Source organism: Carassius auratus, unplaced genomic scaffold (genome assembly GCF_003368295.1).
Source record: "Carassius auratus strain Wakin unplaced genomic scaffold, ASM336829v1 scaf_tig00216618, whole genome shotgun sequence".
In the NCBI taxonomy this organism is placed as follows: domain Eukaryota; kingdom Metazoa; phylum Chordata; class Actinopteri; order Cypriniformes; family Cyprinidae; genus Carassius; species Carassius auratus.
In genome coordinates, this window is record NW_020528664.1 from 120084 (window position 1) to 138146 (window position 18063).

The following is an 18063-nucleotide window of genomic DNA, read 5'->3' on the forward strand; positions in this document are numbered from 1 at the left end:
CATGGTCATATTATCGAATTATTTACTGCCATGCGACCTACAAAAGTAAAGCTTGGCGAGTCGATGAACGAGCATTGCTGCAGGTTGATTTTTGGCAGATGTTCGTTTCATCAGATGAAACATCTCTCTCACTCGCAGCAGAGTCTGTGAAAAGCAACAACTGCCCCTCCACGCGCACTGATACCAGAAACACGCTCCGCCTTCACTCCGTGAATAAAGTATTGCAGGATGTTTGAAATGTTATGTTCATAACATAGCATATAAAATAATAATAATAATAATAAAAAAAATAACAGGAGTGTTTCAAAGTGGCTTAAGCTATGTGTAAACTTTTTTCCCTATATCACATGCCAAACTAATAACATTGTAAGCATTACATCTTTAATTGCTGCTTTCTGCTGTGAAAATTCATCACAAAATTTTGTTTGTGATGAAAATAATATATTTTTCAGTTATTTTATCTAAACAGATCGATTAACTTCTTCAAGATTTCAAAATCAGATAGCATGCTGATAATGTAGCACTGTAAAATTACATTTGTTTGAAGGCATTATTGCTAAAGCGATTGAGTGTGAATCCGTTTAAATCATGCTTTAACCCGAAAATAATCAGTAAAAGAAACAGACAAACTCTTAACATCCCGCTCGACTCTTGCAGTCAACCTTCTGATCAAGCTAAATATGTTGGCTGTTGGCATGAATTTTACTCGTGATAAGAAGCTCATATTCATGTGTTTGTGCAAAAATTATTAATGTGTATTAATGACATGGAGGCGCCGTCTCATCACTTTAATTTTTCATAATAATGGATGTAGAATTTTTTAATTAACATAATATCGTGGTGTCTCACATAGGTACATTAACAATATATCTACAGAAAGCTTGAAATGTTTTTTAAACGAAAACGAATAGTGTCAGGGCTCTCAAATTTTTAAGACAGGCAAGAGTGACTACCCCCCCCACCCCCCCACCCCCCCTCAAGTTTTTCTCCTATCAGTGAGACAGAAGACAGAGAAAGCTAGTCAAATACAGGCTTCTTACAGGATATCTCAGGTAGACCTGTTTGCTGCTCAAGAGACCTCTCACTGCCAGGTTTTCTACTCCCTGACCGAGGGAACTCTTGGCACGGATGCACTGGCACACAGCTAGCCGCGGGACCTACGCAAGTATGCGTTTCCCCCAGTGAGCCTTCTCGCACAGACATTGTGCAAAGTCCGGGAGGACGAGGAGCAAGTCTTGCTAGTAGCGCCATATTGACCTACTCAGACCTGGTTCCCCGAACTAGTGCTCCTCTCGTTATTGGGGCGCTGAGAACCAGCGCGCGCTACCCCGAGAAACCAATCATCCAGCCGTGAGGGCTCGGGCCTCTCGGCGGACCAGGAAAGCATAGCTGCCACTTCGGGATCCGACTCAGGCTTTGTCACCATCCCAGAGGACGGTAGCACAGACGAATCGTCATGCGACAGCTCTCCCTCCGATGCTGAGATCGACATCTGGTCGGGGGGAGTCCCACTGGAGACCGCTGGTACGCTCTTTGAAGTGAACTGTTTTTTATTTGTTGAACCTCAATTAAATAGTAGCTCTTAAATTGGTTTGGATGTTTTTTTGTTTTTTTTTCTAGTTCGGGGAACAGACACAGTCTCTATAGTGTGATATCTAGGTGAAAGAGTCTCTATGTGCTGAGAATTAACTAACCTCTGTGACGTTAGTCAAGTACAAACTCTTAAGACTATGTGCCATATTTCTAGAAAAAAGAGCAACACCACCCCAGGAGGGATGAAGACCGTCTTATTTCAACAGGTCAGGTCTTCCCCAAAAGCTCGTCCAATTGTCTATGAGACCTATATTATTTTACGGGCACCACTTCCAGCCATTGAGTGATGACACCACGGAAAGCAGGGAGGGGTCCAGCGCATATTACAGTGTCTGACATCGTACTTGCAAGTTCACACACCTCTTTAAAGTTATTTTTAGTGATCTTCGTCTGGCAAAGTCGAACATCATTAGCACCGGCATGAATAACAATCTGTATTTACATTAAGCATTAGCCAGCACTTTTAAATTTGGCAAGATGTTGGGCTCTGGCTCCCGGTAAACATTTGACTATGGTGGCTGGTGTCTCTATATTCACGTTCTGTACAATAGAATCGCCAATCACTAGAGCACTTTCATCAGGTGTCTCAGAGGGTGCATCCCTGAGTGGAGAGAACCTGTTTAATGTTTTGATCGGAACAGAAGAGCGGTGTTTTGACCCACGACTACGCTGCCTCACCGTCACCCAGTTGCCCTGCTGCGGGGGCTCTGTTGCCAGAACGGAACAATGTACAGGACTCCCTGAGCTGGAAGCATCCAAAGCCGTATCTAGAGCCCTAACATTCTTACTGTCCTAAATTAAAGTTTGGATGCTTGTCTCTAATTCTGAAATCTTCTCTGTCAGCCTAACTATTTGTGTGACGTGACATTCAGCCAAGTATGGTGACCCATACTCAGAATTCATGCTCTGCATTTAACCCATCCAAAGTGCACACACACAGCACTGAACACACACCCGGAGCAGTGGGCAGCCATTTATGCTTCGGCGCCCGAGGAGCAGTTGGGGTATTCGGTGCCTTGCTCAAGGGCACCTAAGTCGTGATATTGCCAGCCCGAGATTCGAACCCAGAACCCTAGGGTTAGGAGTCAAACTCTCTAACCACTAGGGCACGACTTCCCCGATTTCATTTATCACATGTGAATCCCTCATCATCGACAGAGATAGATAAACTATACATGTGGCAAGCAGTGCAAATAACAATAGCAGGAGAAGCCATTACTCACCGTGCTTGTTCAAATATTCTTACACAGTTGTTTGATGAACTTGTAAAAAAATGGAGAGAGAGAGTAGCTAGAAAGAGCAGAGGAGAAATGAAAATAGCGATAGTTACGAATGAAAACGCTAATGACAAGCTAACGAGTGCTTACATGATGCAGGTGCACTGCACTCACAGATTTAAAATAAAAGTGAACGATCAAAATTAATCTTGATCGATAATATCAGAAATATGGTGAGAATTAAGTTATATTTTATCACTTTAAACAAGACTTAGACAAGAATGGGACAAAATTTCTATTCCTTAACTTGAGCAACTTGTCTCCTCAGTCCCCAGACATTTGCAGACTGTTATAAAAAGAAGAGGGGATGCCACACAGTGGTAAACATGGCCTTGTCCCAACTTTTTTAGAATGTGTAGCTCTCATGAAATCTAAAATGAGCCACATTTTGGCATGACATTTCAAAATGTCTCACTTTCAACATTTGATATGTTATCTATATTCTATTGTGAAAAAAATATTTTATGAGATTTGTAAATTATTCCATTCCTTTTTTACTCAGAATTTCTACAGTGTCCCAATTTTTTGGAATCGGGTTTGTAAATTTATACTTAAATAGATCCTATACTTTAACAGTGTGAACTTAAACAGCTATTGCTTTCTGTCTTTGTTAAAAAAAATATTTGCAAACTGTTTCTTTAACAGTGTCCCTGAAAATGCAGTACTTAATTTTATTCACTAATAGGGTTCAATATGAGACATTAGATTCAGACGTCAAAACTCACAGGAACTACAAAAATTTTAAAGACAATCTCCTGCAGATCTTCCAGGTAGGAAAACACATTTTCAATAATATTTACCTTTTAACAAATAGTTTACTAAACAAGCTTGCAAGAATCATTTCTGATTTATCACAATAATTTGTTTTCTTTTAGGAACACATAAAAATGTAAAAGGAAAATGTGTATTTTTTTTATTATTTCTTTCTTTAGGATCTTGAAAGAAAAATTCTCACATTTCTGAAGAATGAGCTGCAAAAGTTTAAGAAAATATTACAAAAAGAAGACATAGAATACTTTGTGAGGGATTTTAATGAGAACAGATGCAGAAACAAAGTAGCAGCTCTTGATCTCACGCTCTACTTCATGAGAGAGATGAAGCAAGATGAAGCTGCTGAGACTCTAGAAGGTTAGAGACTCGTGATCATCTGTCACCTTGTCTTATAAACGTATTGGAGAAAATAGTATAACTAAAAGGCTAACAGAATTTTTTTTTCATCCCTGTGTTTAGATGAACTGTTCTTCATTCATCAGCTAAAATGTAGCCTAAAGAAAAAGTATCAATGTGTGTTTGAAGGAATTGCAAAGCAAGGTGACTCTACACTTCTGAAGAACATCCACACAGATCTCTATATCACTCAGGGTTGTAGTGAACAGGTCAATACTGAACATGAGGTGAGACAGATTGAAGTTGCTTCCAGACGTCATCAATCACAGGAGATACAGGTTGAGTGCAAACATTTGTTTGAAGCACCTGAACAAGACAAGCAGATCAGAACTGTACTGACAAAAGGAGTTGCTGGCATCGGAAAATCAGTCTCTGTGCAGAAGTTTGTTCTGGATTGGGCCGAAGGAAAAGAAAATCAATATATCAGCTTCATATTTCCTCTTCCATTAAGAGAGATGAACTTAAAGGATCAAGAAAAACTAAGTTTGATGGACCTCATAACTCAGTTTTTCCCAGAGACAAAAGGACTGAACCTCACAAGAAGAAATCAGTTGAAAGTCTTGTTCATTCTTGATGGATTGGATGAATGTCGTCTTCCTGTAAACTTTAAGGATAATGAGACGTGGTCTGATGTTTCATCACCAGTCTCTCTGGATGTTCTCCTGACGAACCTCATCAAGGGAAATCTGCTTCCTTCTGCTCTCATCTGGATCACCAGCAGACCAGCAGCTGCCAGTAAGATTCCTCCTGACTGTATCGACCGGCTGACAGAGATACGAGGATTCAATGATGCACAAAAGGAGGAGTACTTCAGAAAAAGATTCACGGATGAGAATCAGGCCAAAGAAATCATTGATCATGTTAAACAATCAAAGAGTCTCTTTATCATGTGCCACATCCCAGTCTTCTGCTGGATTTCAGCCACTGTTCTCCAGAACATTTTAGAGGAGAAAAGAAATATTGTTGTGAAAAACAATCAGGCTAATGATGCCTCCAAAACACTGCAGGAGTCAAATACTGAAGACACTCCTAAGACTCTGACACAAATGTACACACACTTCCTCAGATTTCAGATCCAGCAGAGCAGACGAAAGTATGATGGAGAACATACACCAGATGTTTCCTGGGATAAAGATGCCATCTTTTCACTGGGGAAACTGGCATTTGATCAGCTGGAAAGAAACAACGTGGTCTTCTATGACACAGATCTGGAAGCCTGTGGTATTGACGTCTATAAGGCATCAGTGTACTCAGGCATGTGTACCCAGATCTTTAAGGAGGAAACAGGGGTCCTTCTTGGGACCATGTACTGCTTCGTTCACTTGAGCATTCAAGAGTTTATTGCAGCCCTTTATGCACATCTGTTTCTAGACATTAACAAGATATATGTGTTTGATCAAGACTCTATAAAACAGAAAAATAAAAGTGAAAGCATGATTGATTTGCTCAAGACTGCAGTGGACAAGACACTAGAGAGTGATAATGGACACCTGGATCTTTTTCTTCGATTCCTCCTTGGTTTGTCACTCCAGGCCAATCAGAGACTCTTACAGGGTCTGTTGACACTGGAAAATAGAAATGAGCAGAGCAAAAAGGAAATAGTTCAGTACATCAAGCAGAAACTAGAGTCTAATCTGTCTCCAGAGAGATCCATCAATCTGTTCTACTGTCTGAATGAACTGAACGACCAAACTCTGGTGAAAGACATTCAGACCCACCTTAGCAAAGGAAATCTCTCATCTGCTGATCTTTCACCTGCCCAGTGGTCTGCTTTGGTCTTTGTGTTGTTGACATCAGAGGAGGAGCTGGAGGAGTTTGAGCTTCAGAAATTCAAGAAATCAGACGAGTGTCTAATTCGATTAACAGCGGTCATCAAAACCTCCAAAAGAGCTCTGTAAGTTATTGTTCTTTGTTAATGTTTTGTTCAGATCTTATCCCTCTGAGGTCTAAGGGTATTTTTGGGGCCTGGAGAAGTTTTGTCATGCCCTGACATTTGTGCTTTTTTTCAGTTTCTTATAAATATCTAAATGGCTAAAGTCTAATCTCACTGTAATCAGCACACACTGGGCTATAATAACATGTGGGCAGCATGTATGTACATGATTGTTTTTGAGAAAAAAAATGTTATGCGTGGTTAGTGAAAAACTAAAAATGTGAAATCACTTGAATAAGGCAATAAAACACATAAAGAACATTGGTTCCCGGGACTTTTGAGAACTGGAGTTTGTAGCCTAGAATATTTCTTTCTAAATTACATGAAAATCATCTTGTTTACTCACTCACAGAAAACAATATATTGATTTAAATTTTCTAAGACACTTTTTGTTGGTAAAAGTCATATCTGAGTATGCGTCAACTATCATGAATATTATTGTGATTTACACCTGAGAAGACAAAGGCCAGCATAATGAGCCTTTCAGTCAGCTTTGTGACTGAGAGGGGAAGAGTTACAAGAAAGAACGTGAGGACAAAATAAATGTATATAATTTTATGTTTCTAGTTTATTTCGAATATATTTAATTATTCCACAACATAATTTAATATTCACTTGCGAGTGCAGTTAAACAGTTTATTAGGAACAATCAAAGCTGACTGTCACGAACGTACATTGAAAGAACAGCATTGTTTGTTACATTTGTTACAGTTACATTTATTTGTTACATTTATATTATTTACATCAAGCTTTTGAATGGTAGTGTATATTGTTATTGAAACTTCATAATGTTGATTATACATTTAGTCAGGAATTATAGTTGAAAAAAAAAATAACTAGTAAAATGTTTACACATTATGTGAAAACTTGTACAAGTATATAAATAAATAAAGAGACTTACTCATGTTCATGATCTCTGAATAAAGCACTTTATTGTTTTTTTTTTTTCTGAGGAAATCCAAATCTCAAATTCTGAGGTAATCCACATCACATCTTTTTGGGGTGAATTATGTCTTATTTCCACAGTAAAATCAAAAAACTTGAACAGCCTTGCTGTGTTGTTTTCTGTTATATGGGCATATTCAAGTCGTGCGCTTCAGTGAAACAATCTCAATAGCGTGTTCAGCGTGTGGGCGTGGTCACATTAGATATAATGAAGGGAGACGTGAAAAACGGACATTTTCATATGGACAGTGTTGTTTTCATATGGATTACTTTATCAAATAATATTTGTTTTCGGCAGCACTTGTTTAGTTTAAAATTAGACATGTCAAACTTTCTATAGATATATCTCTCATGTCTCTTAGTGGAGTATTCACTGAGTTACAGTTTTTTAATGACGCGTTTCTAAATGAAGATCACACCAGACCAAGGCTGCAGACAGCACACCTTGTTTGTTATCTTTACTTTATAAATGCACAAAGTTTTGTTGTTGTTATGTCTGTATACAAAAAAAGTAGACCCTTTACAGATTCGATTGATGTATTGCTCTTATCTGTACGATCAAAACTGAAAGTGTAATTTAAGTTCTTTTTGGGGATATCAGGGGAAAATGCCTCATAACGCATATACACGTTAATCGACTCCAAAGGGATAATAAAACCTGTTGAGATATTTACTTCTTGACTCCTCGCTCCTTTGTTCCTGTATTCCTCGTGTGTGCAACGTGAGAGAACGGTTGACCAAGACCGTAAGCACCGTTCCTTCTTCCGTGTTTTGTTTTCTTTTTCCCCTCTTTAAGTTTCCCGCGGTATGAAGACTGCCTGCCCTCCAGCGCGTTGGCCACACTGTTGTCCCGCCAGTTGTTCAGCACTCTAGCTCGACAACCATGCCTTTCCCCACCGATCCAAAAGAGGAAACTAGGGAGGAGGAGAAGGGTGTCGTCTCTAGCCCCAGAGCTCGCTCTAGTGGGATCCCCAGCCTTTGTTAATAAAACCGTTTTGATTTATTAACTTTTCCTCACTCCTTCGTTCCTGTGTTCTTTATGTTTGAAATGTGAAAGCTAGTTTTTGTCTTCATTATTTAATTATTAATTTAATTAATTAATATGTTACGAGGTCCAACAAAAGCTGCACCACCACAGCCAATTTTCGACCCGCACAATTCAACTAAACACACAGGGATTTATTTCAATCATAGAACACCTTAACCCCGCCCTAATAAGATGCCCGGAGTCTCATCTCCCACTTCATTAATTAAGTGATATAATAAGCCATCGAAACCAAGAAGTATAATAAGAAAAGGCTTTGTTAATTACATAAACTTAGGAGACAAACAAAAGAATAAGCTAATTACCTCAGGAGGGGGAAAAGCCAAAATAATAAACCAAACTCAAACTATCTACCGCATTACACCTCTTTCCTTCTCAAAAATAAAGTGCACAATAAACAACATAGTCTTACCTCCCTGCTAACCTCAAAACAGGAGAAAATGGAGGAAAAACAAAAAGGCACCCACCTCCCTACATACGTCTCCTTTTTGTTACACAGGTGATTCAACAATTTTCACATTATGAACACAAACAAGGTTTCGAATAGCGTAGGTGGTACAGCAAGGCTTAGAAGAAAACTTAAAGTACACCACGAAGCCGGGAGAGAGGAGAGCTCGTGGAGGAAACATCCAAACACGCTTAAATCAAAACCGCCATGCCACTTCTGACGTCATCGTAATGCCGTGCACCTGTACTCGCTCTAACAAGCGCCGCTAAAAGAAAAAGAGAGAGAGAGAGAACCACAACAAAAAACACATACACAAACACAACGGAAAAATAACATCATTCATCAAAATCATTACATTAAACAACGTAACATAATACAATTCTAATAAATATGCAGTGTATATTTTTTTTCTGTTCATGTAAAAAATATTGGTATAAATTTAATTTTTGAGTTTAACAAATGTATTACATGTATCTAACCCTGTGATTTGATTTATTTCTCTTTTAGGCTAAATGATTGTGGCTTAACAGACAAAAGCTGTCCAGCTCTTGCTACAGTTCTTGGATCAGATACCAATCTGAAAGAACTGAACATGAACAATAATAATTTGCAGGATTTAGGAGTGAAACTACTCTGCACTGGACTTAAGGATATAAATTGCAAATTAGAGATACTGAGGTAAGTTTTGTGACAATTCCTAGTGTTTGGTTAGAATTCAGATCCATCTGTTAACATGGACCTCGTTAATTTGCCACAGAATTGAAGACCGAACTGCTTCAGCTCAGTGAAATTTGTAGGCTTTATTCCAGCATGAACTCTAAGTTCCAGGTCCTACCCCAGCATTTCAATGTGGTTTAATAGTGGACTTATGTTAGTCCATTTCAAAAATTTAATTTTCTTGTTTTTCAAACATTTTGAGGTTGTTTGTATGGTGTGGATTATTTAGATGATAGACTTTCACACCTGTTTTAGATAATTTACATCATTTTTTTAAATTATTTTACAATTCTCTGTGATGCACCTATAATATTAGCCTGATTTTTTACATTAAAAAACCATCATAATTTAGATATAATAGGCTATTTTGTATCTCGGTTTTGACCCTCTCTGCAGAACAATCTGTTTTTATAGTCAGTTCACATTCAAGACACTGAAGTGAATGCTCTCTGCTAAGATTGGATAGCAGTTTTGCATATTAATACAACAAAATAAAATTTATTTGTAAAGCACAATTAAAAACAACTGAAGTTAACCAAAGTGCTGTACAGAATATAATAAAAATTCAGAAATAAGATGAATAAAACAAGACTATCAAATTTAAAATACAACAATAAAAAAATAAATAAATAAATAAACTTATGACCAAGGGGTATTGAAAGCTAGAGAGAATACACATATCTTTAGTGCAGACTCAAAAGCAGAATTAGAGGGGGCCAATTTAATATAAAGAGGGAGACCGTTCCAGAGTTTCGGACCTGCACTTACAAAATCGATCAACTTGTTTTTTTTAAAGGGGTCATATGATGCTGCTAAAAAAGAACAATTATTTTGTGTATTTGGTGTAATAAAATGTTTATGCGGTTTAAGGTTTAAAACTCAACATTTTACAACTACTGTACATTATTGTTTTTCTTCTATGCCCCGCCTTCTGAAACATTGATTTTTACAAGGCTCATCGCTCTGAAAAGCGAGATATGCTCTGATTGGCCAGCTATCCAGTGTGTTGTGATTGGCCGAATGCCTCAAGTATGTGACTAAAATGTTACGTCCCTTAACATAATGTGATGCCTTGTCCAGAGAGAAGAGAAGTAGAGGGCTATAGAAAATAATGCAGAGAGGGTTAATAGTAGAAAAAAGAACTTGAGGTTTGTGACAATTGTTTGTGATAAGTTCAGACAAATATTTTTGTAGCCTTTGCAGCTCTCTGAAAAATGTTATAGAAGTTCCTCAAAACTTCATAAGAAACCGGCAATCTGTCCTTCTTCCATTTGCATTCAGCCTGTCTACAAGTCCGTCTCAGAGTATGCATAGTGTGCGTGCCAGGGCACAGGTACAGGCTTATGATTTTTATACTTCAAGGGGGGAATATAATTTAGGATGTCAGCACAAGTAGAATTAAAAAGACTAAGATGTGCATCAGCGTCCGGATTAAGCAGAGTCCAACTCCAGTTATTTGCAGACTTAATGGCAGGCTACAGAAAAATCTTCCCTAGAATGTAAAAGAGCGAGTCAAACGTGTCAGCGATGGATTTCTGAGGATTTGGCCCGTAAGAGGACAGTACAAAGAACCAGCCTGTGATCAGAAGACAATGCACTACTGATTTAAATGTTTGAAACAGAAAAACTGTTGGTTAAAATCAAATCAAGAGTATGACATGAATGTTAAAACATGAATACATGAATGTTAAAATCGCTCAACAGCATTACTTTACTAATGCCAATATCCATGTGTGCAGCACTTTGGTCGACTTCAGTTGTTTTTAATGTGCTATATAAATAAACATTGTATTGTATTGTATTGTAAAAGCTGTTTTTTTAACTAACTAGAAGGTTTTGAGTTCTTAAACATATAGGATGTTTTTATAGTACGTTGATATGTTACATGTCAAAAAATCAAGGGAAATGTAATTTATCAGTTCATGACCCCTTTCAGTAACTGTAAACTGAAGGATATCTAGTGAGCTGATGTGTAAAAAATTAAAGGTCTCTAGGCCTTTTGGATTCAGTTGTGCACTAAATTGCAGAGTAAACTGACAAGAATAAAACTAATTAACTTCATGGATTATTATTGTAAAGGTAATTTCTAGAAGAGCTCATTGCTCTTTACATTTACATATTACATAACCTTTAATATTTGTTTAATATTTGAATAAAGTACTTTTGGTAACACTTTACAATAAGATTTATTAGTTAACTACAAACCCAATTCCAAAAAAGTTGTGACACTGTAGAAAAAGAGTAATAGAGTAGAGTAGATACTGTAAAAAAAGGAATGGAATAATTTACAGAAGTAGATTTGTAAACTATTCCATTCCTTTTTTACTCACAATTTCTACAGTGTCCAAAACTTTTTTGGAATCGTGTTTGTACTTTACGACACGCAAAACTCTGCATTTGTACAGTAAGTAACAAATACTTAAACTAATAACAAAACACTTACAGTAGCTGATTCAGAAGTGCCAGATTGTCGTAGTATAACAACTCTAACTCTTGACAAATGTGTTGAATAATTATCACAAGAATATTGGATTTGAATATTGTATTCTTTTACTCATTTGTCAAAAATGTAACACACAGAAACAGCATGATTACAAAACACGGATATGAGGCAAAATAGACACTGGTTAGACACATGCAAAGATATCCCAATCTGTTGACTCTTTTATATACCCAAATGGAACCATCATATAGTGAAAGTTCATGAGTAGGCTATTTGCCCACAACCCAACAGTCCTTCCAAGCCAAGAATAATATATAAAGATAATACTCAACTGTCCTTTCTGCTTTGGGGTAGGGAGAAAAGTTGAAGTCCTGATGAAAAAACAATGTCCCCAAAAAGAGAAGAAATATAAATCCACTGGATCAAGAACCCACCAAAAAACAGGTTATCTTCCTGCTGTAAAAAAAAGGTAGCCAGAGTATTGTCCAAAACATATATCCCAGACCAGATCGTGGCCATATAAGATGGTTTCAAAGTCTAATATGCAATGTCTCAATTCCCAGAGATCTCTTAGGACAATTACACAGGGCTAGGTTAGCCAAAAAATCGAGCCACCTCATCACCCCTCTAAACAAAGAAACTTTTTTTCAAAATGGCTGCCCTCCTCCCTTGAACAGTAGGCCCACCATAATAAGAGTCCTTAGAGGCCAACAAAAACCACCCTCAAACAAAAAGATTTTGGAAAAAAACTCAAAATCAACATAACTGAATTGAGCGTAATGCAGGCTTTTACTGTGGCAGTGTCACAGTAGCAAAGTCAGAATAACCTCCTCTCCTAGGTTCACAAAACGGTCATCCATAAAATTCTTGCTGTTCTGTTATATGTAATCTTAAAGATTCCTAAATGCATCTACTTTCGGAAGGCCAAATAAAGTGCTTCTGCTTAGAAAAACACAACATCTCCCTGGCATCGCTGCTTCAACACCAACTGCAGTTACTGAAACCACATTTTCTTTGACATGTGGGGGCTTGAATAAGCCATTTTAGTGGGGCGTGGCAGAGTCTTAACTTTGATAAAGAATATCTCTTTGGATTTGTGACTTTAGTCTTTGCAACTTAACAGATGTTCTTCATGCACCAAGAGCTTGTAACACTCCAAAGAGAAAGGAACATTTGAAATCGCATCATTTGACCCGATTAATGTTAATTTCGACCTTTCCTAATGCATTATTAAAATCAAAAGTTGTGACAGTGCTCAATTTTCATTAACTAACATTGTCAAAGATGAATAAATAAATACTGTATATGTATTGTTAATCATTAATACATTAACATTTAATTTAACCGTATTGTAAATTGTTACCATAATTTGTATTTGTAAATTCTCCCCTCATGTTCATAATTTTAGACTGCGTGATTGTGGTCTAACAGAGGAAAGCTGTTCAACTCTGGCAACAGTCCTGAGATCAAACTCCAGTCTGAAAGAGCTTGACATGAGCAACAATAATCTGCAGGATTCAGGAGTGAAGAAACTCCAGAAAGGATTAGAAAATACAAAATGCACATTGGAGAAACTCAGGTGAATGTAATGAACCATTGCTATGTTTAACAATAACATTCTCTTTGTATCAAAATGCAAATGTTACTGTAGTAATCTAAAAAAGGAAAGACATGCTCCTGTTAGATGGCAAAATGTTTTTTTCTCTGATCAGAAGAAGATATTAAACCTTTTATTAGTAGTAATATTAAATATATACAGTAACTTTGAATAAAAAATTTTTGTAGACTTTCAGACTGCAGTATCACTGAAGAAGGTTATAAAGGTCTGTCTTCAGCTCTGAGATCAAACCCTTTATGCCTGATAGAGCTGGATCTCACAGGAAATGATCCTGGAGAATCAGGAGTGAAGCAGCTCAGTGATTTACTACAGGATCCAAAGTGTCAACTCAAGACACTGAGGTGAGACGTTATGTAATAATTCTAAATAAATTATACACATTTGAAATATTTTTATTATGTAAGTACATTTTATTATATTATAGTTTATTATATTAAAGTGTATTATAGAATATTATATTATTTCACTAATTCAGTAAGGTACACAATTTGTTGTTGGAAATGGTCAAACATGAAGGATCAGATGCTGCAGCTGCTGTTGTTTTGATGATAAATGTCTGCACAGTTTAGTCATGTTAAAAGTTACAGGTTAATCAGACATTTTGCGTCACTAGATGTGCTTGTGTTCAGTAGTATGGCGCCTCAATTAACATTTATGATTATTTTATTGTGGAAGTTTCTCATGAAAAATATTAAGTGTGACTTATTATCCTGATTGTTTAAATGTTACTGTATGCACTGTAGATTAATTTCCATCAAGCTCAGATTCACAACACTGTAGTTCTACTACAGCAGTGTCAGGAGAGGATCAGTGATGATTCAACACACACAAATGTCTGAACCTGCAGTTCCTCTCATAATGAGCAGAATTACTGTTGTATCAACACATACATCAGTTAAATAAAACTATCCAGAGATGGTCTGAACCCAGATCATGTTCCTGTTAGTGGATCAACAATCCTGTGTTTGGTGAATTCAGCTACATAATCTATCTATAAAGTTATCTCTTTACTAACTTTCCTCATCTTCTGATTTTTGAGAATCATGATCTAATGAGCTTTTGCCCCCAAGTTTCTTTTAAATAATTTACTTTTGACTTTTGTCTTTCTTTTAATGATTTCTGATCTGTGTATTTAAATGTTCAACTGTTAAAATTTTAACCAGAGCTTTTCGTTACAAACAATGTTTGATGATCTTTAAATGTCTTTTCATGCAATGCACAGTGAATTGATTCCAGCTTCATCTTCTCTTCTGCAGATTTTTGGGTCCTGCTGCAGATTACGGCTGTCAGTATGTGGCTGGAATTGTGGGTAAAAACCCGTTACTCCTGAGAGAGCTGGATCTGAGTTCACATAAACTAGGAGACACAGGAGTGAATCAGATCTCTGCTCTACTGCAGGATAAACACTGTACACTCAACACACTGAAGTGAGTATCTTACATCATTTCACATGTTACATGACTAGTAATGTTACAGTCATCTATTTTAATTCTCATTTGAGTCCGACCCCACGTTATAAAGCTTGGAAGAGCCAAGACATTTTTATAGAACTCTGATTATATTTGTTTGAAAGAAGAAATTAATATACATCTAGGATGGCTTGAGGGTGAGTAAATCATGGGGTAATTTTCATTTTTGGGTGAACTATCCCTTTAAGTGCACAGGGGTTGGAGAAAATAATGTGAACACATTAGAAATAGCCATTATATTATTAATGTGTTTACCATCGTTTGCCTTTAATACAGCTTCCAACCTTCTTAGAATACATTTATACAACTTTTGAAATGACTCCAGTTAAATTTTGTCTCTAACCTCTGCTGTAACTGCTGAATGTGATCATGTTTACTGACTATAAACAGAGGATTTAAGACTAATATAAAAACATTGGTTGTAACACCTCCCTCACAGATGAACTGAAGCCCTTTAATGCTTGCTTATATTGTATGTGTATATGTATGCATATTTCTATATTTAAATTTAATTTCATAAAGACAGGGTCAGTTTGGTTTCCACTGTCACTTCTGGGGCTTGATCGTCGAGCCTTCCTCTGGGACACTAGCCACATTTCCACTGTCGGGAAATGCGAGCCAGGGCTTAAAACAGGCCAGGCGGGGCTAATAGCCTTGGGCCAGTAGCACCGAGGCCAGAATAGCGCAGCGTTTTTGCAGTTGAGCCTGAAGCTCCGCTGCGTGTCACTAAAACATGCCCTTTACACGCCTCTCAGGAACAACGTCATGCAACCCCATCATTTCACCAACAAAGAGAAGTTATCAGAAAACTAATAAGAAATAAAACACTGGAACATGTGCGATCAAAAACAAACATGATAAAAGCGGCCGTTTGTTTGCATGCTTTGTTAAATATTCAAATACAAAAGCATCAATGTTTTACTATAGAACAAGTGATACATTGATCATAATGAATTAATTTATCAGGACTCAAAATTATTCACACAGAAATAAATGTATTTCTATTTTATTTATTTTTAACGCTTATGAAAATAGCCTGCTTATTCAGTTGAGTCTGTTTCTGTTTATTTGTAGCCACAGTAGCCTATATTTCACATTTAGAATTAATGATAATATCTCTATTTTTATAAAAGCTCCCAAACAAAAACATTATTATATTTTTATGATGAGCTAAACTCTCGAGAAGAGACTTATGACAAATAATATAAGTTACTAAATAAATACACGATTGTGATAGAGAATAAGAAGCTGACGTCTGATTTCTTCAAGCGGTCATATTTACCATGTTTACTATGGTATGTTTAGCGTGCCAATGTTTACGTTAATTTTAGTGTTGCTTTAGTCTTTTACATTGCTTATAAATATTTCTGCCTTATTTCGTCATTATAATCCACATCGGATCAAGTTTTTTCAAACACACGCTGCTGACTAAGACTGAGTTTTGAGCTCAACTTATTTTAAAAAGTTAACTAATACACCCTACAGCATACTCCCACAATATGGTATGCCATACACTACATTTTACCTCAAACAGTTCAACACTGGACTATAGATACACACTGCATTTAATACAATAACCTACCCATTACCGCTGGATACCATCCGATGCAGATCCATGACATTTCTGTATCCAGTTCACGTACAATCTGTTGCACCTTAGCATATATTTATTATATTTTTATTTTTACATAATGTAGAATGTGTACATTCTGTGTATAGTGTATAATGTGTAGTGCTAACTGTATGTACATATTGTGTATAATGTGTAGTGTTAACTGCAAGTATGTCTAATAGTACACTGTGTGTACTGACTATATGTATGTGCATATTTCACATTTTCACCTGTTGAAGTATGTATGGTTATGTTAATTGTTTCTGCAATTTCTGGAGCAAGTTCCCAAGAATTTCACTCACCAAGGAACATGTGCTGTGGTGATGTAACAATAAAAGTGACTTGACTTTACTTGACGTTAGCTGTTAGCTTTCTAAAATTATCTAATGCACATACGTTCTCCGGACTTGGAGAAACTCTGCCTTTGTTCTTAACCACTCCTCTAGCCCCAGCTGGCCCGCTTTGGCCCAAGGTTTTCGTCGGGCCAAAAAACCATGGCCGTTGGCCCCGAGGAAGCCCTAATGAGGCACGATCAAGCCCCGGAAGTAAATAAAAGATAGGTATACAAACCCGATTCCAAAAAAGTTGGGACACTGTAGAAATTGTGAGTAAAAAAGTAATGGAATAATTTCCAAATCTCAAAAACTTATATTTTATTCACAATAGAATATAGATAACATATCAAATGTTGAAAGTGAGAGATTTTGAAATGTCATGCCATATACTGACTTATTTTGGATTTCATGAAAGCTACACATTCAAAATAATTTGGGACAAGGCCATGTTTACCACTAGTTGACCACTGTGTGGCATCCCCTCTTCTTTTTATAACAGTCTTCAAACGTCTGGGGACTGAGGAGACAAGTTGCTCAAGTTTAGGAATAGGAATGTTGTCCCATTTTTGTCTAATACAGGCTTCTAGTTGCTCAACTGTCATAGGTCTTCTTTGTCGCATCTTCCTCTATGATGCGCCAAATGTTTTCTATGGGTGAAAGATCTGGACTGCAGGCTGGCCATTAAAGTATCCGGATCCTCCTCCTACGCAGCCATGATGTTGTAATTGATGCAGTATGTGGTCTGGCATTGTTGAAAAATGCAAGGTCTTCCCTGAAAGAGACGACGTCTGGATTGGGAGCATATGTTGTTCTAGAACTTAGTTGTTTCTAGGATATACCTTTCAGCATTGATGGTGCCTTTCTAGATGTGTAAGCTGCCCATGCCACACGCACTCATGCAACCCCATACCATCAGAGATGCAAGTTTCTAAACTGAGTGCTGATAACAACTTGGGTTGTTCTTGTCCTCTTTAGTTCGGATGACAAGGTGTCCCAGTTTTCCAAAAAGAACTTTAAATTTTGATTTGTCTGACCACAGAACAGTTGTCCACTTTGCCACAGTCCATTTTAAATGAGCCTTGGCCCAGAGAAAATGCCTGCGGTTCTGGATCATGTTTAGATGTGGCTTCTTTTTTGACCTATAGAATTTTAGCCGGCAACGTCGAATGGCACAGTGGATTGTGTTTACCGACAATGTTTTCTGGAAGTATTCCTGAGCCCATGTTGTGATTTCCATTACAGTATCATTCCTGTATGTGATGCAGTGCCCTCTAAGGGCCCGAAGATCACGGCATCCAGTATGGTTTTCCGGCCTTAACCCTTACATACAGAGATTGTTCCAGATTCTCTGAATCTTTGGATGATATTATGCACTGTAGATGATGATAACTTCAAACTCTTTGCAATTTTTCTCTGAGAAACTTCTTTCTGATATTGCTCCACTATTTTTCGCCACAGCAT

General features: G+C 37.2%; 1 protein-coding gene and 1 pseudogene across 1 annotated transcript in view; both read left to right on the top strand.

The window, feature by feature from the left end:
• Positions 1–13060, top strand: part of LOC113098718 (uncharacterized) — a 56428-nt gene extending 43368 nt beyond the window's left edge. Inside the window, exons 5-8 of the mRNA XM_026263756.1 lie at positions 3556–3640; positions 3803–3998; positions 4101–4146; positions 13000–13060. Coding sequence (XP_026119541.1) covers positions 3556–3640; positions 3803–3998; positions 4101–4146; positions 13000–13060 — 388 coding nt within the window. The remainder of the gene's footprint in view (positions 1–3555; positions 3641–3802; positions 3999–4100; positions 4147–12999) is intronic.
• The window catches only part of LOC113098698 (protein NLRC3-like), a 133914-nt pseudogene that overhangs the window by 50782 nt on the left and 65069 nt on the right, over positions 1–18063 (top strand).